Below are 23325 nucleotides of genomic sequence, written 5' to 3'. Positions count from 1 at the left end.
GTGATGGGGGTTTTTCCTGGCCCAAAAGTGCTACAGTTTAAGGAAAAAAAACCCTACCATTAATTGCACAACATTTTCAATTTTAAGATGGTTGTTTCAACCTCATTTTAATTTAAGAATGACTGGTTTAACTTAATTTTAAGAATGGTTGACTGTACATACATATGTGTATATATATTTACAATTATAAGGCTACCAAAAATTAAAGATTCAACATTATAAGAATATTTATGGATAGAGAAGCTTAAAGTGTTAGAGTGCTTTGCAGGTGCAAGGCTCAGGGTTGATACCTGGTACCACATGGTCCCCTGAACATCACCCAGAGTGACCCCCCAAGAGCCAGGCTGGGAGTAACCCTGGAGCACCACCAGATGTGAACCAAAAACAAACAAAAATATTTAATGATATGATAGAATGTTGAATAACTACTTATCATTTAATGAACAAGTATTATGTGTAGACACTATGCCAGAGGAATGTCTTAGAACAAGCATCTCCTATGATCTTTATAAACCTGCAAGGCTAGCATTTTGTGCACACACACACACACACACACACACACACACATATACACACATGTACATATGTGTGAATCTAGACTTCAAGAGGATAAGAAATTTGCCCAAGTTCTTACCCAAGTCACAAATCCTGAACAAAGTAATAAATCTGGGATTTACACTCAGTTCCAATTCCAATGTTCATCATCTATGGTTTCATATTCTAGATTATACAGAATTATAAAATACATTATTTTGATGGTATTATTTTTCCTTTCTATGGCGTTATTTTGTCCCTATGGCATATTCTAGGGGTATTTTTTCAGTCATGAGAAATTACTGAGCAAAAAGACATGAGAGATATGGCTAGGTCTATGATTAAGTCATACGTGAAATATTCCATTCAATGAAGCTATGACGCTTTCAAATGCTAAAAAGGTCCCTAAAGCTGTTCTGATACAACTGTTGTTAGCTCTGTGATGGAAAAATTGGGCTGTGTTATAATTTTTTGTCCTCATAGTCTAGCATGATTTCTGTCACATGGTATATTTTTGAACAAATACTGTCAAAAAATGAACAAAAACTTGGACTGTCTTTGTTAATTTAATTCAATATATAAACTTGACCATTAGGTTTCTGTTTTAAACTATCTGCTCAATTTTACCAAAAAAACCCCCACCATTTTTATGAGTCTTAAGAAAAATGAAAATTGCCACTTCCATTCCTCTGAATCAAGAGAAGTCTCTGAAATGTATTTTAAGGAAGACTTTCTAAAAAAATTATTTATTTGCTTTGGTTCTGGGGGCTATAGCCAGCAGTACTCAGGGGTTACTCCTAGCTTTGCACTTAGGAGTCACTTCTGGAAGGCTCAGGGATCCATATGGGATGCTAGAGATTGAATCCAGGGTGCCCACAAGCAAGACAAGCATCCTACCCACTGTACTATCTCTCCTGTTTTTAAAGAAAGCTTTAGAATGCCTATGCAGGGTAATAATCTGACTCAACATATTAACTTCTTTATTTCTAGACATTCTGCTAAAATTAGAAAGTAGGAAGAATATTGGAGGTATGGTGCCGCCAGCAGGTCAATCTGTACCTGCGAGGCGAGTGCATCAGCAGCCTCATGGCGCCTTCAGACTTCCAGATACCCCAAAATTGCTGCTGTGCCTTTGGCCAGACCCCAAAAACTTGGGACAAACTTTACCTAGAAAGTAAACGGCCAAAAGTTAGGTATGTGGGAGACACACCCAGAAACCACCTCTGGCTCAGCTATATAATTGGAGGCCAGGCCTTTCTGGTTCCTAATCAATCTGCTAAACGGCCATGATCCTAGAGACTCAGAGACAAATTTCAAAACCCAGCAGGTTTTGGCAAAAATGCATCCGGACCCTGCAGCAGGTTACTGTCGCCAGGCCACCCCAGGGGGGAAAGGATGCTGTCCCTCTGCCTGCTCCCCCTTGGCAGCTCAGTGGCTGCCATCCTCCAGAGGTCAATGGACAGTCAGGTTTGGGCCCTCAGTGACGAGACACTCAGGGTCTCACGGGATGGGGGTGGAGCGAGTCCTTTCCTCCCTACCCCAACAAGACCCTGAGTCACTGCGCATGAACGGCTTCTCTGGCTCCTGATCAAGCTGCTTAACAGCCATGATCCAAGAGACTCAGGAACAAATCCTGGAACCCAGCAGGTTTTGGCAGAAATACCTCCAGATTTAATTGTTAAAATTTAGGAATTTCAAAATCATGTGGCTATTACTGCAGCTGTGCAACATCATATGGTATTCATAACCAGCAATAGAAAACAAATCGTCTACTGTTGCCTTTTCGGCAGATCTGAGTGTTGGGGTAAAATCCCAAATAATAATGGTGGGTCTGGTGTCAAAATATTGAATATAATCAAAGGAGGGAGGGAGAGAGAGAGAGAGAGAGAGAGAGAGAGAGAGAGAGAGAAATGTGGAAATCATCTGCCCCACAGGTAGAGGGAGGGTGTGGGATGGGGGGTATACTGGGGTTTTTGGGGGTGGAAAATGGGGCACTGCTGAAGGGATGGGTGTTTCATTGTATGACCAAAACTTAAACCTGAAAGTTTGTAACTGCTCTCACAGTGATTCAATAAATAAAATTATAAAAATTTTTAAAAAAAGTAAGGTGGAGTCCATGCCCAATTCAATCAGCCTAATCAGTGTCTGAATAAATAGCAGTACTCCTACATTAAAAAAAAGAAAGTAGGAAGAATATATCAAATCAGACAGACAAATCAATACAATACTGAATTACCAGCTTTCTTTTTTTTATACTCATATCTATGTCAAAATTTCTCTTTGGGGCCAGAGAAATATTACAGGGGTTAAAGAACTTGCTTTGCATGTGACCAAGCCCAGTTTATCCCTGCACTGCATATGGTGCCCCAAGAACCACCAGGAATGATTCCTGAGCACAGTCAGGAATAACCCCTGAATACTGCCAGGTATGGCCCCACCAAAATTTTCTATTTGTTTGTTTATAGTAAAATGATATTCTGAGAAACAAAACAACTATAAAGTGCAGTAGCTTCAAGTCAACATACATCATGTACTCCCTCATTTTTTAGTACATAAATTTATTATTTTTTATAATATAGGGAAACTATGCTGTGTAAAAAGGCCCAGGCTCAAGGTAATACCAGAAATACAATCCTAAGATTAATTATACATTTGGGATAACATATGCAACCTGTGGTTATTTTGAAGGCTAAATATCAAATGAGAATCACGTCAAGTATATTAAGAATAATACAGGCAATGAAAAAACTGCAGATATATAAAAGTGGATAATTCACAGCTTATGGGAGTTTAGAACATTGGAATCTGATCTATGACTCTATAAAGAGTGAATTCTACTTTATTCTATAAAATATTCATTTTTAATAAATCTCTTGATTTAACGTCTTCTTTTAAAAAGTTTCTATTTTTGTTTTTGGGCCACTTGGAGGTACTCAGGGGTTATTCCTGTCTCTGTGCTCAGGAATCACTCCTGGTGAGTTTGGGAGATCATATGGGATGCTGGGGGTCAAACCCAGGTTGGCCATGTGCAAGGCACATACCCACTGTATTATTGTTCAGCCCCTAACAATTTCTTTATTAAGGCAAGTATTCTTTGGTTTGGTCTCATTTGGGTTTTGGAGCACACCCATCGATGCTGGAAATACTCCTGACATGTTTCTCTAAGGTTTCTTGTAGAGTGCCTAACAACCACAAGGTAATGAGAATCAAATATGGGTCTCCAGCACTTTTTTTCTTTAAACTTTTGAGCTATTGCTCTTGGTCTAGAGCAAGTGTTTTGAGAACAAAAAGAAATAACAGCTATTTTTAAGATGCTACAAAAGAAAAAAGGTTTCATACTTGACTAACTTATATTATACTCAACTCAGTCTATGAATTAAAAAAATTCTGTGTGGGAAGATAGCTCAAAGGGCTGGAGCCCATGTTTTGCATGTAGGAGCGCAGGTCTGATTTTCAGCACTGCATGGTTCCCTGAGCACTGCTGGGAGCAACTAACAAGCACCAAGCCATGAATAGCCCATGAGCCCTAGCCCCAGGGTATTGTCAGATGAGGCCCCAAAATTTAAAAAAAAATTAGGGAAGGTCAGGGAAAGAATTCAAAGGGCTGGAACGCATGCATTGTATGTTCAATCTCTGCACAGTCCCTGAACACCCCTGAGTAGCTTTGGTGGTCCCCTGTACTACTAGGCTAAGCAGCACTATATCCTCCAGACCCAGGTTCTTGGCCAGTTCCATCACTGCCAGTGCCAGTATCCTGGGGAGTAAGTGGTCATTGAGATCCCAAGCTCTGCTGGGAGGTCCTTTATGGCCACCCACTCAATTAAACAAAATTCTTTGCTAATTCAAAACGAACTTGTATTTTGTACTCCTTTATCTTAGAAGGAATTTTACAGGCACGAAATACTTACCTAAAAGTGCATTTTTCCCATGATCATCCGGTAGAAAGCGTTTGTCTACAGCACATACTAGGATATGTTCAGGAAGATTGGGAGACTTGGCCCCAACCAGAAGGAATCCTGCTGGGATGTCAATTTGTTCCATACATAGTGATACCAAACGCAAATCCTTTCCTGCTTGACAAAAACCTAAAACCCAGTAAGAAGGACACAGTGAGATGTTTAAAAGATGATGACTCCTTAATATCCATTTGTTGTTTGTTTTGGAATCATATCTGGCGATGCTCATGAACTACTCCTGGTGGTACTCAGGGGACCACATGGGATGCTGGGATAGAGTTCAGGCCAGTCTCGTGCAAGGCAAGTGCCCTACCTGTTGCACTATCTCTTCAGCCCCCAATGGTCACTATAGTTTTTCTATGTTTGGGAGGAACATGGTGGCACCAGGGATCAAACAGAGTTTAGCTGCATGCAAGGCAAATATCTTTAGCCCCTGTTATATCTCAACAGCCCGAAGTGGGAAGCTTATTGACTAACTAAGCCTGGAAAACCAAAGCTCTCCCCCTCAGAATTCTGAACACAGAACCAGGGAAAGGATGGCTGCATCTGCTGTTGTGGGAGCTGCTTCTTGCCCTGTGTGAAGTCTGACAGAGACAGCTGAGAGAGAATGCTCTGGCTGTGGGATTTTTTTATTTAAATTTTTATTAGTGAGACATCATGAGGTACAGTTGTAGACTTACAAATTTTTGTGCTTAGGCTGGCTGTGTTTTGATCCTTGAAGCCAAGCTATTTCTTTCCCAAGATATGGTATGAAATTATTTGCTTTGGAAATTTCCCAGTAACTTCTTCATTTTCTTTAAGCTAACCTGAGCTGGGTTTCTCCCACTTGCAACTAAAACAGTGAATAAAAGCATGATAAATACAATTTCAGGGAGTTGTAGGACAAAAGGGTAGACATCCAATTCTTCACATACAAACAGACTACCATTATCACTGGCCAATACCAAGAAGGAAACATACTAGATTATTCCAGAATCAATTAATTTTTTTTCTTCTTGGGTCACATCGGCGATGCTCAGGGGTTCCTCCTGGCTCTGCACTCAGGAATTAGTCCTGGCGGTGCTTGGGGGACCATACGGGAAGCTGAGAATTGAACCGGGTTGGCCTCATGCAAGGCAAATGTCCTACCCACTGTACTATCACTCCAGCCCCAATTAATATTTTTTATACTAAGCAAACACCAACAAACATTTGAATACCAAAGTTAATATATGAGGAACAAGAGAAAACCACATTCAAACATTGTAAGAGGCTGTGATGCATATTAATAATCTATATTACTTGAATCATTGGAACTCAAAAGCAGATATCATTTTTAAAAAATCAACTAATGGGTTGGAGTGACAGCACAGCGGGTAGGGCAGTTTGCCTTGTATGCGGCTGACCAGGCTCGATTCCCAGCATCCCATATGGTCCCCAGAGCACCGCCAGGAGTAATTCCTGTGTGCATGAGGCAGGAATAACCCCTGAATATCACTGGGTGTGACCCAAAAAGAAAAAAAATCAACTAGTTTAAAATTATGGACAATTGGATTCAACCACTTCGTGCTGGAAGATCCTCTCTTAACCTTGAAATTTAAATTTTTTTAATTGTTCATAATTGATAAAATTAAAAATTATTAATTTTTAAACTATTATAAATGAATAACACTTCTGGGGTTTGTTTTTTGGCCCACCTGGCAATACTCAGGGGTTACTCCTGGCTCTGCACTCAGCAATTATTCCTGGTGATGCTTGGGGGACCATATGGGATGGTGGGGATCAAACGTGGGTTGATCTCATGCAAGGCAAATGCTCTAACTGCTGCTTTATCTCTCCAACCCCTGAACAATATTTTAGTCATAATACCATTTATATTTACTTGAAAAATAGTCATTTATACACCCGCATTTGGGTACAAGACTCACAGGGTAAAAGCTGGGAAATGATGGTTATGATACTGATGACAGTTTAAAAAGATATAGAGCTAACTACTATCTAGATTATTCTATTTAATCCTTTCAACTCTAGGTTGGTACTATTATCTCCTTTTTTTAAAAAAGAATGGAGGTACTGAAAGATTAAAGAACTTTCCCAAGATTAGTGAATCCAATGATGCAAGACATGTGAAGTTTGTTAAATATAGAAAAAAATTGAACTTTTAACCTGAATTAAAAGGAAAATTAAGATCAGTAATGATCCAGAGACAAAATCATGATGGATAAACACAGACTTTCTCACCAAGTTCTAAAATACTATATCTAAAAAATAAAGCGACAAGAAATAGACAAACCAATAAAATACTAAATCCAGGAGGCATTTTAGAGCCTGTAAGGGGAATTCACTACTTTAAAAAATCAAGATAACTATTAGTTATTTGCATATAAGCAGTAAAATGTTTTCCCAAAAGGAGATAAGTGATTCATGATTGCCTATTATAAAACAGGGTGCTTGGGAGAGCTGTCACTAGAAGTAAGTAATACAAGCTTTCTACAACCTCCATTCATGCTATATTGGAAGAGTATAGTAAGTAAAATCCAGTCTATGCAAATTTATAAATTATTATAAGCTTTTGAAGACCATCAGTGTTACACATATTTTCTTTCTTCATCTTAGTTTTTCCCTGTCTCTATCCCTCTCTCCCTTTTTCCCTTGTTCCCTTCCAGTTATCTCCTAGTCCCCATTAGTGCTACATATAGTCTCAAAATCACTGGCTCTAGCATTTCAATGTGAGTTGAAATTCCCAGAAAGTTCATAAAGATATTGCAGTATACTTGGGATTCATAGGTAAAATCTGAATAGACATCAGTACCAATTTGTAAAAGTTAATAAACATTCTTATATTCTATTTTTTATTTTTGTTTTGGGGGCTGGCTGGAGCAATAGCACAGTGAGTAGGGCATTTGCCTTGCATGTGGCCAACCCGGCCGATCCGGGTTCGATTTCTCTGCCCCTCTCAGAGATCCCACAAGCTACCGAAGGAATCTCGACTGCACAGCAAAGCCTGGCAAGCTACCCGTGACGTATTCGATATGCCAATCACAGTAACAACAAGTCTCACATTGGAGACGTTACTGGGCCCGCTCGAGCAAATTGATGAACTACAGGAGAATAGTGACAGTGACAGTTTTGGGAGCCACATCCAGTAGCTCAGGGATTACTTCTGGGTCTGCTACATTCAAGGATCACTCCTTGTGGGACTATCAAGACCATATATGGTGCCAGGAATTGAACCCAGGTGGATTGTGTCCAACAAAAGCACGCTACCCACTGTACTATTATTTTTTTATAGGGATCCCTCATTTTTTTTTATAGGGATCATCAATAGCAATGCTTAAGGGCCACCAGACCATCCATGCCTGACAGTGAAAGCTAAGTAATAAAATGCCAGAGGTCAAATTCAGGGACTCACACATGCTAGGTATGTCCTCTCCTTGTTGAGTTAGCTCCCTGGTCTTCTGATACCCTATTTTCAAAACAATATTCTGAGGACTTTGTATCCTACACATGTAAGGGTAATGAACACAGGTGAATAAACACAGGATTCACTCACCTAAACCACGATCAGAGTGCAGTTCGACAATTAGTTTTTAAACCGTTTTTATTATCACTCATATATATTGTTTCCTAATTTATACCCATAAATAGTTGCTGGTTAATGATGGAAAACTCAGGGAATACTGATTGCATTAATAAATAGTGGGTTGGAACAACAGTACAGCAGGTAGGGAGCTTGCCTTGCACACAGCCACCTCAGGCTCGGTCTCTGGTATCCTATATGGCCCCCCAAGCATAAACTATTCCCCCAGGAATAATTTCTGAGTGCAGAGCAGAAATAAGCTCTGAGCATTGGCAGGCGTAGTCCCAAACTAAAACAAAAACAATAGTGTTATATAAAGTGGCTATGGAGTTTCTTTGTTAGATATGAAAGATTAAACCCATACCTTATTAATTAAATAAGATTAAATAAATATGCAATCTATACTTAGAACCACAACCAAATGTGCAAACACCACAGCAAGTACCTCCTGTCAATGAATGAGGAAGACTGTAGCCTGGCAAGCACCCTGTGACATATTCGATATGCCAGACAACAAAGTCTCCAACAGAGACATTACTGGGCCCGCTCAAGCAAATCGACGAACAACGGGAGGGCCTTTACCTTTACCTTACCTATATTAAATGCAATATGTGCTTATAGAACTCCTCCAAAAAACAATGATTAGGAAACAATTTGGTGACTATATTCTAATTTGGCTTTCATGTGAGAAGAAAAAGAGTACCTCTCTCAGCAGCATTGTTATTTGCTGGGCTGGAGAGATAGTACAGAGTACAGTGCTTGCCTTGTATGTGGTTGACCCAGGTTCTATCCCTAGCACCCCATATGGTCCCTGCAACTCAACAGGAGTGATCTCTGAACGCAAAGCCAAGAATAAGCCCCGAGAAAAATCCGGTATGGCCAACAAAACAAAACAAAACAAACCTCCCCAACCAAACATCCACAAAACATTGTAATTTGCAGAGAAATTAATAAATAACATTTATGGTTTTGCTCACACTGGCTTATGCCTAGGTCTGAGGGTGTTCAGGGATCATATGGGATGCTGGGATTGAACTCAGGTTGGTTGTTTGCATAGCAAGTGCTTTACATACTGTACTATCACTCTGACTCAGTATACTTTATTTTTTAAAAAAAATGTGTTTTTAGACAGAAATTAATTTTACACAACTTAAACAGCAATCTCTGTATAAGATATAGAAAAATTTTCTTCTTATATGAATAGCATCAAAGAGTATAGATAGATAGATAGATAGATAGATAGATAGATAGATAGATAGATAGGCTGGAGTGATAGCACAGTGGTAGGGCGTTTGCCTTGCGCACAGCCAGCCCAGCCAAGCCGCGTTCAATTCCTCCGCCCCTCTCAGAAAGCCTGCAAGCTACCGAGAGTATCTCGCCTGCATGGCAAAGCCTGGTAAGCTACCTGTGACGTATTCAATATGCCAAACACAGTAACAATAAGTCTCATGATGGACACGTTACTGGGCCCACTTGAGCAAATTGATGAACAACGGGAAGACAGTGACAGGGACAGTGACAGTGATGATGAATAACTTAAGATGTTTATAGGAGAAGCTGCAAATAGGAGATATGGAGAAATGGAACTATTTATTTCAATTTCTGTATTCTAACACTGTTCTTAAAAAACAGTCTAACTTTAAAGCTTCTTTTTTTGTGTCTGTTTTATTTTGCGGGTATATTGACAATGCTCAGGGCTTACTCCTGGTTCTGTACTCAGGGATCACTCCTGGTGAGCCCTGGGAGAGCTTCATGGGGGATCCTAACAGGGTTGACTGCATGCAAGGCTGGTGCTCTAACCAATTACTATGGCTCCAGGGCCCCTAAAGATTCTATTTTTATCTTTTCAATTCTAATTATTTACCAACCTGAGCCACATAAACAATTTAAGAGAAAAGAGAACAGAGAAAGAGAAAGCAAGGCTTCCACAATCCAAAATCGCTGCCATGCTTCTGGCCTGACTCCACCATTTCAGGACAGATCTCACTGAGACATAATCTGCTGAAAATCTGGTATGCGGGTTTTGTGACTGAAATCTCCAGGCTTTCTCAGGAGTAGGATGTGTTACCTTTCCCCACCTCCCTGTACTTAGCCTTGACAGTGACATCCAAGCCCCAAAGCGGCTACCCAATTAAAAAGCTATTAAAGCCTTATCTTTCTGATAAAAAGGTATGGTGCACTGGTGAAGTGATGGGTGTTGGATAATTGTATGACTGATATAATTATGAACAGCTTTGTAATGGGCTATCCCACAGATATTCAATTAAAAAAAATTTTTTTAAAAAGAGAAAAAGCAAGGTTGGGGTCTAGGAAGATGGTCAGGAAGAAACCAATTCAAGGCCAAAAGTGGTTGCAAGATCAAGGAAAAGTGATTAAGTTCTATTTGTAGCTACTCTAAGGGTCAGTCTGCTGTGATATTTATTAACTGTTTCCTCTAACCTCCCATTCAAACCAGCTAATTAAACATCATGGAAACTCCAGTCAAGGAAAACATTATGCAAAGCAGTAAGTTAATTTAGTTTACGCTGTTTTTGTAAAAAAATAATAATAATCAGATAACTAAATAATCTATAAAATATAACAATATTTCCAGACTAAAATGCTTCAAATATCTAAGGTAGTTATATTTTCTGTTCACTATGATTGTCAGATTATAATAATAGAGTTCAAATATTAAATCTCAATGAGAAACAACTACGGTCCAAAAAAACCCTTTCTACAGCCATGTATTAATTTTATTTGAACTAAGTTTGCAAAAAAAGGATCTTTTAGAGGTCACTAGAAGACTTGGGGGTGGGTGGAGGGTGCCCTGAGGAAGAACCTAAGCTTGTTTACTGTTGCGAGGAAAGAAAGACCAGTTGTGGACATACAAACATCAGCTTAATTGACAAAGGTGACTTTAAATAGTATTGTTTTCTGAGAATAAAATTGAAATGTTACCCTAAAACCAAAACTCCACAGCAAATGATTTTAACTTTAAAAAAGAGATAATAGCTGAGGACCCTTCATTATAAACTTCATTTGCATTTCCTTAAGAAAACAACAGTCAAGGTTTTCTCTTTACAAGAATATTTGCATTCTCCAATTATCTCCAACTTGAAGGTTAAGAAGTAAGCTAAATGGGGGGAAGGAGATGTTTACTGAAACAGCTGTTGTAAAAAAGATTACCAACTAAAGTAATCAAAGCAGTATTTGGAAGTCTAAAATTTGCTTCCCTTCAACCCTTCAGATAATCAACTGCCTCCCAGCAGGGTAGGAACCTTCGCTATTCCAATAATTTACATAAGAAATTAACAACCAAAATTTACATTTGAATGGTTAAACCCCAGTAGTCCAACAGGTGTTAAGTATCTGCTTATCTAAACTGCCTCTAAAAATAGCTTTACCTTCTTTTAAATCTTAGGTAAACAGAGGCATTCCCATGAAGAGAAGGTAATGTGCTGAACAAGTTCTGCCATTAGAATGCCCTGCAATTTCCCTGCCATTTTTATTTAAAAAAAAAAATGGTGTATTGGTCTACCTTTAATAACAGAGGATCAAAAACTGCCTTAGAATAAACCAAATTGAAAAAGCTATAGAGAAACCACGAACTGTTAAATTATAAATTTGCTTTTCATTTTTATTGGCCATATTCAGGTGAATTCAAGGGGGAAATGAGTAATGGCGATGCAATTAGCTACAAGAAGATGAAATTGCTGTTGTAGGAATCTAAGTGTAGAACAACAGCTTTCTGGTGGTCTTGTTATTTGAATCTTATTGAATGGAATAGTTCATTTTTCTCAGAAGACATGCCCCTCCCAATTTTTCCTTTCATTTATAAAAAAAGCTACTGTCCTTCTGTTATACTTTACAGAATTGCTGCAGAGTGGTGATGATGTTTTATAGTTTAATACTTACTCTCTGCTAGGTTTGTATCTTGGTGGCAAATAACAACTTTCCATACCTGATTAAAATATTACCCTTAATGCTAGTATCCCAGAGAGATCAACTAAAAAATACCTGGGCACGGGAAAAATCGGACCCTTCATCCAGTGTGTGTGTGTGTGTGTTAAGTTTGGTGTCTCAAAATTATCCTGTAAAGCTTTTTACTCTTACTCTATTTAATTCTTACATAAAAGCAAATTTCCAATGAAAATCCAACAACTTTTTAAACACTATTCAACTATTAGCCATAAACTGATGAATGAATTAATTGACAGAGAAAACAAAAGGCATGAGAACAAATTTTGACAGGTAAGTGGGCATCAGTCACCTATTCAACCACCATAGATTTAGAGGGCTTATTCCAGCAACAATGAATACAATTACTCATGTAGCCATAGTAAAGGACTTTAAATACCTAAGGTGTGTGGGGGGTGGATGGACTTCCTTTATATATAAAGTCTAGGGAAAGGAAACCGATAACGTGTGAGAGCAGATTCATAGAGAATGATTCTGCTAGAAGTAGACCCAACTCAAAGACCAGCAGCATTAGTTGCTGGAGATAACTGTAGCTGATAGTCAAGCTAGAAGGAGAACTATTTAGGAAATATTTACGTCTCCACATTAGGAGTTGTATTTTTGTTTTTGCTGGCTTTTTGTCTCCCAAGTGATTCTGCTCTTGGCCAACCAGGCTGTGATTCAATGGGAGGGCCTGGCCTAGTAGGATGAAATGCTGTTTGGGTTCTGTGGTGCTTATTACAAATCCTGTAAATCACAGCACCTCAATAAAAAACAAATTAAAAAAATGAACAATAAATTAATAAATCTCAGTAGGTTCCAAGCAAGGCATGAGCCTTAGCCCTGTTCTATCATTCTGGCCCAGGCAAAAGATTTTAAGCCCTTCAGACTGTATCAGATTTAAGAAAAAAAAAAGTCAAGAGTTAACAAAATTTCCCCAAAGTAGACAGACAGAGAATGGTGGTAAGGATCTGAGAATGACTACATTTGGAGAATACTGGATCAGTGGGAGCTGCACATAGAGGTAGGAGGAAAAACTGGGGTGCAGGATAGGTTGAAGGTTAAAGACATGTCACAAAATCCTACAGTGCTGAGTTTATTCCTTCCTTTCCCTTCCTTTTTCCTTCTTTTCCCCAGAGAGATTCCCAAGAGTAACTCAGAGAATCCTACTCTTAACAGGGCCAACAGACTAGTGGGTCAGTGCTCGGACTAGAGAATGCTGTGCTGCTCAGACCCTGTGTTCCAGAGACCACCAAGGCTACTCCTTGCAGTGCTTATGAGACCGTGAGGTAACAAAATGAAGTCAAGCACAGGTTTTCTATACTATATCCCCGACCCCACTTCAAGCTTTGTAAGGAGGATGCTCTCAAATTTTACCCTCTTCTTATCCCTACCACCTCCCAACAAGATTTTAATCACCACCAACACTCAAAGGCTCATCAGTCTGAGTATAAAAGTGCTACTCTGGCTAATAAAGTAGAATTCATACACTAGTCCATAATTAGCCTGAAACAGAAAACAGCACTGTGCCACTGAGTAGAGGGAATAAAATACAGTTTAAATTGTGATATAATCAAAGCCATGAACTACTGAAAATGTTCTATATTGAGAATTTTTTAGGATGGTTAAATATTTGGTGAAAAGGAAGTTGATAAAAATAAATGGGGTTATCAAAATGTCTACATTTATATTTTCTATAAATAATATCTGAGTGAGTGTTCAAAATAAATAGAAAAGGGGCTAGAGAGATAGTCCAGGAGGTAAGGTATTTACTTGCATGCTGAACACCCAGTTTGATTCCTGAGCCATTATCAATACCTGGGCATGGTAAGATGCAACCCTCTCTACCAATCCCCCCACCGGTACTATAAATAGAATGCAAAACATTTAATATTTCTTTTTTTTTTTTTGAGGTAGAAGAAAAAGAAGCAGAAAGAGAGAAAACTGTAAAGCTCCTAAAATAGCAGTGTTCTGGAACCCTGGTCAAGCCTCAACTTGAGTCTAAACTTGCCAAGACACACACACCGTCTCAAAGAAGACATTCAACTGCTGTGAATCTCAGTTTCTTATCTATGAGATGGAATGACAAAACCTGTCTTTGTTGTTCTTGTTATTTTGGGGACTGACCCAGCAGTGCTCAGTGCTTACTCCTGGTTCTATGCTCAGGGATCACTCCCAGAGGTTGTTGGGGAACCAGATTGGATTCAAGGAACTGAACCTGTATTAGCCTCCTTGCAGGGCAAGCTGTACTATCTTCCTCTCTCTCTGGCACAAACCCTGACTTTCTGGTAAACCACTACGATGAAGTCATAGGAGATAAGAGTGATAGCATAATCATTCCTCATTTCTTTCTGTAATGACTGGTTTTCAGCCTTCAGCATCATATTCAAGAGCAGATACTAGCCAGGTAATAATAGAGGGATTAAAAAGAAAAACCCACCATCTGTAGTGCAAGACCCTTCTGGGGCAGGTTTTTGTGAATAGGGAATTGGTGGGCTATTTGAATCAGACATTTCTTCATCATCTTCATCATCTTCCATTTCATTAGTTGTTAGATTATTAGAAAAATCCAGGCTTCCATTTTGAGTGTAGCGGTGTACCAAATCTTTGTCCAGGTCTTCCACCTTGGGTTTTACATCTGTAAAAACAAATAACCAGAGATAATTTAATGGGGAAAAAAAAGCAATGGAAAGATAACAAAAAGAAAACAGCTTGGAAAGACATCAGAGCATTACCTGATTTACCCAATTTATTTGAGAGGCTTTCAGAATGGAAATACAACTTCTTTTAAAAGGGAGGTGAAGGGGACCCTGAAGAAATGGTACTATAGAGAAGGCTCTTGCCTTACCTGCAACTGACCCAGTTTTGATTTCTGACATCTGACATCTCATATGGTCCCCCAGCACCACCAGGAGTCATACCTAAGTACAGAGCCAGGAGTAACCCGAGTACCACTAAGTATGGATCCCCACTCCTGCCCCCAACAAAAGAAACAAGAAGGGAGATCTACAAAGATGTGAGATTGAGGAATTTACCTGTAGATGAGAAAGGATGCTGGTCAGGATCCAGGTATAGCTGTGAAAAAATTGGCCGTGGCACCACACTACTACATCTGAGAGAGGCTTCTATGGAGTTGTGGAGAGCTTCTTCAAACCGAGCAGATTTCAGTTGCCCTGCATATGAATTCCCCATGGTCTACACCAGCACCAAAGAAAAAAAATGGGAAAAAAGGAGAGAAGTTATAAAATTAGAGGGTTAGACAACTTCAAAGTACAATAGAGCTGATGTCAATAGGAATTACACATATTATACCTTATTTCTTGTTAAGACAACTCTTTATAGGTTTTTGTTATCAAAATAATTTTCAATTCTTTGCCTTTACAATACAAAATCATTTTTAAATCTTTTAAAAGAGATTCTATGACTATAATCAACCAATAATACTTTTTTTAAGTCAAGGTTCTTCAACTAGTAAATGAAGATTTACTGTCAATTGTGAAGTCTGATCTGGTAACAATAAGGCCAGGCCCTTTCAGAACTTGGGGGCTCCCCTAACTTCATAACAACTCTATCAGAATAAATATCTAATTACTCCCTATCTACTGAGATCTATTAGCCTATGAGAATTGAGAAAAAGATCTTTTTCTAGAAGAAAAATAAAAAGCTATGATAATACTTTTGACAAGTTACTGAAAGTAAGAGTTGTATTTTAAAACTCAAATAACTTATTGTGAATTACTAGTATTTACTTGGAAAATGTTATTGTTTCATCTTTGGAGGATATAAGGACGACACTAAATGATGTACAGAGCTTAGTTCTGGCTCTATGTTTAAAGATTGCTTCTGGTAGGCTATGGGGTTCATCAGGGGCACTGGAGATCAAATACTGGTCAGCTGCATGTAACACAAGTGCCCTACCCACTGCACCCTCACTCCAGCCCCACTATTGCCTCTTTTGCTTCATCTAAATCACAAACTTATTTGGAATTCTTTAGGAAAATATATAGTAAGTCTTGAAAACATGCCCTTTCAAACTTTTCATCACTAATGTTTTTAAAAGTACTTGCAGCTTAAATTTTTTTCATGTATATTAATAACATACATCCTATATGTTATTGGGTGTTAAATGGGGACAGTTCCTAAGTACTGTCCATGGTTGCTAAGATCCTTTCTAATGTCAATGAAGTTAAAAGTCTTTACAAATTTTTGTTCAATGCTACTTGCCATTTTTCATTTGTTAATACTCATTCTCTCAATGTATCCTGAAAGTCTGAAGAGGTTGTCTGATATATGATATTGCAATAGGTTGAAACTGTCAGAGATATGCTGACATATTTTACTTTTTGGAAAAAAAGGGTTATTTTTCATAAAATGTGTTCCTATTTAATGGCCTTACTATTGTCCATTTAAAAATGTTAGAAATATATTAGTTTTCTAATAAATATAACACTCATAAAATTGTTCAGCATTTTAATTTTTTTGTAGGTTGGTATTGGGGATAAAACCCAAGGACTCAAACATTCAAGACATGTATCTTTCTATAGAGTCACATATTAGTCACTGGACATTAATAATATTTTAAAAGTACAGAAAGGTTCTGATATTAGATGTCTGTGAACTACTGGGCAATACAGTATATATATTAAGCACTTTATTAAAATATTTTATTTATATAAGCTTTGCATCAGTAAGTAGTATACAGATATTTCCATCAGAGTGTTTGAGTTTATCGAAGCTTTAGAAGAAATTCCCATGACTTGGAGATAAAGACAGAAAATCTTATGTTGGCAGCTTTCTTATATAAAAAATTATGTATTAAAATTGCTAAAAATAAGTCTAGAGAGATAGAGAGGTAGGGTGCTTGCCTTACACACAGCCTACTCATATTTAAAACCCAGCATCCCTTATAATCTCCTGAGCATAGCCAGTAGCAATTCCTGAGTGCAGAGCAGGCAGTAGGCTCTAAGCATAGTGGGGTGCTAGGATTCTCTCTGATGAAGAGTATGTAGCCCAAAGTATACATATGGTACCCAATTAAAATTTTTTTTTCTTTTGCCCACATCCAGCTCTGCTCAGAGCTTACTCCTGGCTCTGCACTCTGGGCATGTCCGACCTGCTCTACTCTTACCATTCAGTTAAAACTTTCAGTTCAGTTAATCATTCAGTTAAAACTTTTATTTATTTATTTAATTTTGGCTTTTTGGGTCACACCCGGTGATGTTTAGGGATGACTACTGGCTCTGCACTCAGGAATCACTCCTGACAGTGCTCGGGGGACCATATGGGATGCTGGGAATCTAACCTGGGTCAGTCCCGTGCAAGGCAAATGCCTTACTTGCTCTATCGCTCCAGCCCAATCAGTTAAAACTTTTAAATGGAAGAAAATCAACAAAGTCTGTCAAATGAAATTTTCTTAAAATTTTTTTTGGCTCAAGCTTCTAAGACACCTTACTAATAAAGCCAAAAACATAAGTTCTCTAAAGCACAAAAGCAAGTTATTTTTCAACAATTACACATGATCCAAGTAAGGTGAGTAAAGTAAGGATGGAGAACTATGCTGTGTCTCTAGTTTCTATATTTAAGTAATTCCAACAGTCATCTTACCTTCCTTCCTTGCTAAAGTGAGAAAATTACAGGAATATACAGCATCAACCTGCTTTTTTTCTCCCTTTACAATATTAATTGCTTGTTTTGTCTTGTTTTGCTTTCTTTAACAATAAAACCAGTATAATTACTTTATACTTGCAGCATTAGTGATTTTTTTTTATCCCTGGAGAATAAAAAGGTAACTTAAAAGGTAGAACTTTAGCCTTTCTCCACAGCACAAAAACCTGGAAATCTTGCCTCTTCATGTCTATTACTTGCTCAAAAAGTTATGCTTCCTATTATTGAAATGTATGACATATATAAGTATATGTATATGTGTGTATATATATATACATAACATACATATATGTATATATAACATATATATAAACATACACATATATATATAGAGAGAGAGAGAGAGAGAGAAAGAGACGGAGAGAGAGTTGCCTTGGATCACACCTTTGAAGCACACATTTGACCACTGACCCTATCCACAGGCTTCCAAAAATTCTATTTATAAAGAAACGCTCAGCAAGGGACATGTGTCAAAGGGCAGGGAGCACATTCCTGGCGTGCGGAGCTCCCAGGTTCAACTGCCAACATACCCTGGTCCCATAAGTAGCACTGGGTATGCTGGCATTCTCCTGCATTGATGAACCCAAGCAGAACTTGACCAAGCATCATCAGGAATAGCCCCAGGCCCACTTAACACAACTTGGGAAACTTCATGCTCTTCTCCCACCTGCCCCCCACAAAAGAAGTTCATAATTATGTATAAAATTTCATGTTCTCAATTCCTTCCCTGTTTACAGTTCAAGAAATATTAAGACAGATACACACGTATAGGGGCTCATAAATATTGTACTGAATATAATTAGTAAATCAACAAAAAAAATGGCAGTCAAGGTTAACCAACTTAGAAAAATGATACAATCCTATAAGAACTACAAGTGGTCCCCATGGAATGGACTTAAGAAGAAATGACTGACTCTTCTAAATGAAAACATATTCTTCATTATTTTGAAAGACAGTGATAATGTAAAAAAAAAAAGTAAAGAACTGATCCCAGAAGTCTTTAGTAATGAGTATTAAAGTTTTTCCTTGATAGTTTAAAATTACACCAAGAAGCACAAGTTCTTTGCCTTTGGTACAATTGTGGACGTGATTTCTTCCTGCTTATTTACTTAAGGTAGATTTCCCGGGCACTGAGAAAATTTTTTTTTTTTCCGAAAAAGGGGAAAAAAGCTAAATAAACTGTTAACCTCTGCTTTAAAGGAAGAAGCGTTTTTAATGCAAAGTATTTTAGGAGTGGGGAGATCTACTCCCAGTAGTGAGTGTTTGGGATGCAGCACTAGGGATCTAACCCAGGGCTCCCATAGTCAAAGGATGTGCTCCAGACTTTTAAAACATCTCTCCTGCCCAGTAAAAGTATTTGTTTTTTGTTTTATTTTGTTTTGTTTTGTTTTGGAGCCATACCCAGCAGTGCTCAGGGCTTATTCCTTGTTCTGAATTCAGAGGTCACTCCTGGCAGGGCTCAGGGGACCATATAGAGTTCTGGGGATCAAACCCAGGTAGGACTCGTAAAAGGTAAGCACCCTACTGCTGTACTATCTTTCTAGTCCCAGTAAAAGTATTCTTAATATTTAATACCATAGTATTTAAGATCACGGAAAGGTTAGCATTAATCTACCCGATTCTCAAAGAGTGTGCAGAAGTCACGATGGCCTAACATTCAACTCAAAGTCAGTGTGAGTAATCTAACTTCAGGACAGAAAAAAATGGAGAAATGCCTTTCTAAATTAGTTTTTAAATACAAGAAATCAACTTATGACTTCTATTATAGATGTACATGTACTTCATATCTGGGCATTATGAAACTGCATTTCATTGCTTTTATGTTTTCTGTTATTTCTGTGAAATTATAAAAAAGGAAAAATCATATTAAATGCTTGTTATAAAAAGACTGCAGAGAGTTAACAGATACTGGTTGATATCAAGGAAATGTCTAAGAAAAGACAGTGCGCAGGAAAGGTTCTTTCTGCAACACTAGTTAAATGCTCACAAAGCAAGTGAGATCAAGTACAAACCACCGAGACACTGTGGTTTGATGCTTTTCTGCTCTTGCCTGTCATCTTTCCCACAGAAAGTAAGGTATAGGAGGGCATATGGGAGTAAGACAGGGAGGCTTCTCTCTCTGGTGGCCCTACGCATGAGGCTAGAGAATCAAATAATAATTTATTAAAGCCTCCACGGCTTCCCTCAATTTTCCTTTTGAAAATGGAAAAAAAGAAAAAATACACTCTGTTGAAGTATTCCTTGGCCTTGTATTGTTTTCATTTCAGACCACTTACACAGGACGCCCTCCAGCCCACTGGCCATCTCTCTGGCCCTGTCAATAACACCACGGCTAAGAATTAATGTGTTATTAACAAAGTCACCAAGAATACAGAGGCAGGGTTTTTTTTTTCTCACTTATTCCCCAAAGATTTTTTTTACAATGAAAGCATCAGCTCAGAGTTTCTAATACATATTCTTCCGATGTTTAAAGGTGACATGGGAAACACATCACAGTGTAGACTCCTAACAGGTGGATCCACAGAGGCTGCTGGATCACTGATTCTGGTGGGAGTGATCCCACTAATGGTGCTGAGAACGCTCACTCATAGTAGTAATGACTGTTAAAGGAAACCTTCTTTGAGTGAGTATAGTAGTTGGGGTGAAGAAAGCAATGAGATAGTACAGTGGGTAGGGCACTTGCCTAGGGTTTAATAACCAGCACCACATATGGTCCCTGGAGCACTGCTGGGGTGACCCCTGTTCACAGAGCCAGGAGTAACCTCTGAGCACCACCAGGTGTGGCCCCCAAACCAAAAAGCAAAAAACAAACAAAACCCCAAAACCAGAAAGCAAAAAACCAAACCCCCAAACAAAACAATGAAACAGTGACATGGAGAACATATTTATTACTGCCCTATTTTATATATATCACTGTGTCACTGTCCTCCTGCTGTTCATCGATTTGCTCGAGCGGGCCCAGTAATGTCTCCATTGGAGACTTTGTTGTTACTGTGTTTGGCATATGGAATACGTCACGGGGAGCTTGCCAGGCTCTGCCGTGCGGGCGAGATACTCTAGGTAGCTTGCCGAGCTCTCCGAGAGGGGCGGAGGAATCGAACTCGGGTCAGCCATGTTGGCTGCGCTTTATTATATACTTTATATATATATAAAACGGGCTAGAGCAATAGCACAGCGGGTAAGGCATTTGCCTTGCATGCAGCCAACCCAGGTTTGATTCCTCTGCCCCTCTCGGAGAGCCCAGTAAACTACGGAGTATCCTGCCCACACAGCAGAGCCTGGCAAGCTCCCCATGGCATACTCGATATGACAGAAACAGTAGCAACAAGTCTCACAATGGAGACATTACCGGTGCCCGCCCGAGCAAATCAATGAACAACGGGAGTGCTACAGTGCTACAGTACATATACATAACAGTAATATAATGTGACATTACTATTATTATATCTAAAATATTTATTATATAATGTATAAAAACTATTATTACTGTATATTAAAAATAACACTAATAGAGTCTTTTTTATTTTTAAAAGGAAAAAAGAGAACTGAGGACTAGAGAAGTTAAAGGACTATCCCAGATAACACAAGGGGGAAACGGCAATATCTGAGTGGAATCTAGTCAGTTTGTCTACACTGTAGCAACAGCTCTTGTAAGCTATTTTAACCAGTTAAGTTCATTCAGTTGCTAAAACATCTATAATAATGACCTAACTGGATAAATAGATACTCCGGAAAGTAATAGCAAATTTACAAATAAAAAAAACCGAGGAACATTTTTTTCTTTGATGATTTGTCCTTGTCTATGTATATAGCAAAGTTGCAAGACTGGCTGAAAAGAGCATTTGAACTTAAACTATGTGAATTACGGAAACAAAGATAAGCCACAATTAAAAATATTCAAAATAAATAAAACAACAACCCCTTCCTGCAATGAAAAGTCCCTTTAATTCACTGTAAGTATTAGATGAAAGGGGGGAAAAAGGTAAATTTCGCAAAGAAGAGTAATTTATAGAGGAAGAAGCATAGGTCTGCTCTAGAACTCCAAGTCATTAGACTAACTTATTTTGGGATGTATCTTGCCCATTATCTTTTTTTCTTCCTACCAAATCCAATCTTAAGACACTTAATTCATTAGAGGTCTCGTTCATTATATAGCAAACATAGAACCTAAAATAGTCTCATCAACTCCTTAAAATATTTAAAATGAATGTTTACACATCACACACACATATATTCATTTATTTTCTAGTAAGGACCAAAAAAAGTTTGAAAAAGCACAAAAGATAAAATGAAATAAAGGTGAAAGCATATTTTCCTTATCTTTCTTATCACCAATTTAAAAAGTACTAGATGTGAATTACTGCTCAAACTGTAACCTTTAAAATAAAGTTAATGTATTAATGTTTATTTTCCCTCCTCCATTGAAGCAGACACACAATTTAGGTTGACAGAACTCACAAGAAAAAGGTATGGTAATATATTAATTTCTTAGAAATAAATATAAACACTATTATCTTATAAAGATAATACTGATGCAACAGTTTTGTGGGGGGAGGAAAGTTAGGAAGTACATCCAACAAAGTGTTAATATAATCTACTGATGACTATTTAAAATTATCTTTTTTTAAAAAAAAATTGGTATCTTCGAATTTTTAAATAAGCATTACAGTAAAAGAGAACTATCATATAGCAACTGAACTAGTCTCATCACTATAATTATCCTTGAACAAGTTATTAAAAAAAAAGATTTTATTGGGGCCAAAGAGGTAAGGACCTTGCCACGCTGCTGACCTAAATTCAATCCCTGGCACCCTATTTGGTTCCCAGAGTAGAGCTAGGAGTAAGCTATGAGCACCGCTGGGTATAGCTCCCAAACCAAAATTAAACAACTAAACAAAATGTTTTATTATTCAGAGGTAAGAAAACTGAATTTGCAAAGTGGATATTCTTCCATTCCTTGCTGATGCTTCAGGATTACAGAAAAAGTAAAATTCATTTTAGAGCTTGGATTGAGAACTCTCAGTAGAAACTGAAGTTTCTACTACTGACTTCTAGCATAATTGCTCTAAACCAATGGTCCCCTAAGCCTGCCAAGAGTGATATCTTAGTGCAGAATGTGCCTGTCAGGGGAGGAAATGTGGCTTGCATGTGGCTACCTGCTGTACTTATTGCTCCAGTCTAAAAATACCAATTTTTTGTTTTTGTTTTTGTTTTTGGATCACACCCAGTGATGCACAGGGGTTACTCCTGGCTCATGCACTCAGGAATTACTCTTGGCAGTGCTCAGGGGACCATACTGGATGCTGGGAATTGAATCCGGGTCGGCTGTGTGCAAGGCAAACGCCCTACCTGCTGTGCTATTGCTCCAGCCCCCAAAATACCAATTTTTAAAAATCATGTTCATGCTGAAAAAAATTAGAAGAAACTGTATCTAAGACCTCACTTTATGATAAGGTAGGCAATGAAGAAGGTAGGTCCCTGATTTATAATGGTTTGGCTTACAATTTTTCAATTTTAAGAAGATACAAAAGCATTATTAATTCAATATTTAATTTATACTTTGAATTTTGGTCTTTTCCCGCTGGACTGGTGTCATATGGTATGACACCAACCCAGGAGGCTGTGTTGTCACAGAGCCACTCCCAGCTTCCGTTTAGCACATGACTATCAGGG

General features: G+C 38.2%; 1 protein-coding gene across 1 annotated transcript in view; it reads right to left on the bottom strand.

The window, feature by feature from the left end:
• The window catches only part of GREB1L (GREB1 like retinoic acid receptor coactivator), a 273750-nt gene that overhangs the window by 112384 nt on the left and 138041 nt on the right, over positions 1-23325 (bottom strand). The window contains exons 2-4 of the mRNA XM_056137907.1: positions 15024-15183; positions 14429-14626; positions 4443-4619 (exon numbers count right to left, since the gene is read on the bottom strand). Of these exons, the coding sequence (XP_055993882.1) occupies positions 4443-4619; positions 14429-14626; positions 15024-15180 (532 nt within the window). The 5' untranslated portion in view covers positions 15181-15183. The remainder of the gene's footprint in view (positions 1-4442; positions 4620-14428; positions 14627-15023; positions 15184-23325) is intronic.

Source organism: Sorex fumeus, unplaced genomic scaffold (assembly GCF_029834395.1).
Source record: "Sorex fumeus unplaced genomic scaffold, SorFum_2.1 ptg000128l, whole genome shotgun sequence".
Taxonomy (NCBI): Eukaryota; Metazoa; Chordata; class Mammalia; order Eulipotyphla; family Soricidae; genus Sorex; species Sorex fumeus.
Note: the sequence above shows the minus strand (reverse complement) of the source record. Positions and strands in the feature narration are given on the sequence as shown.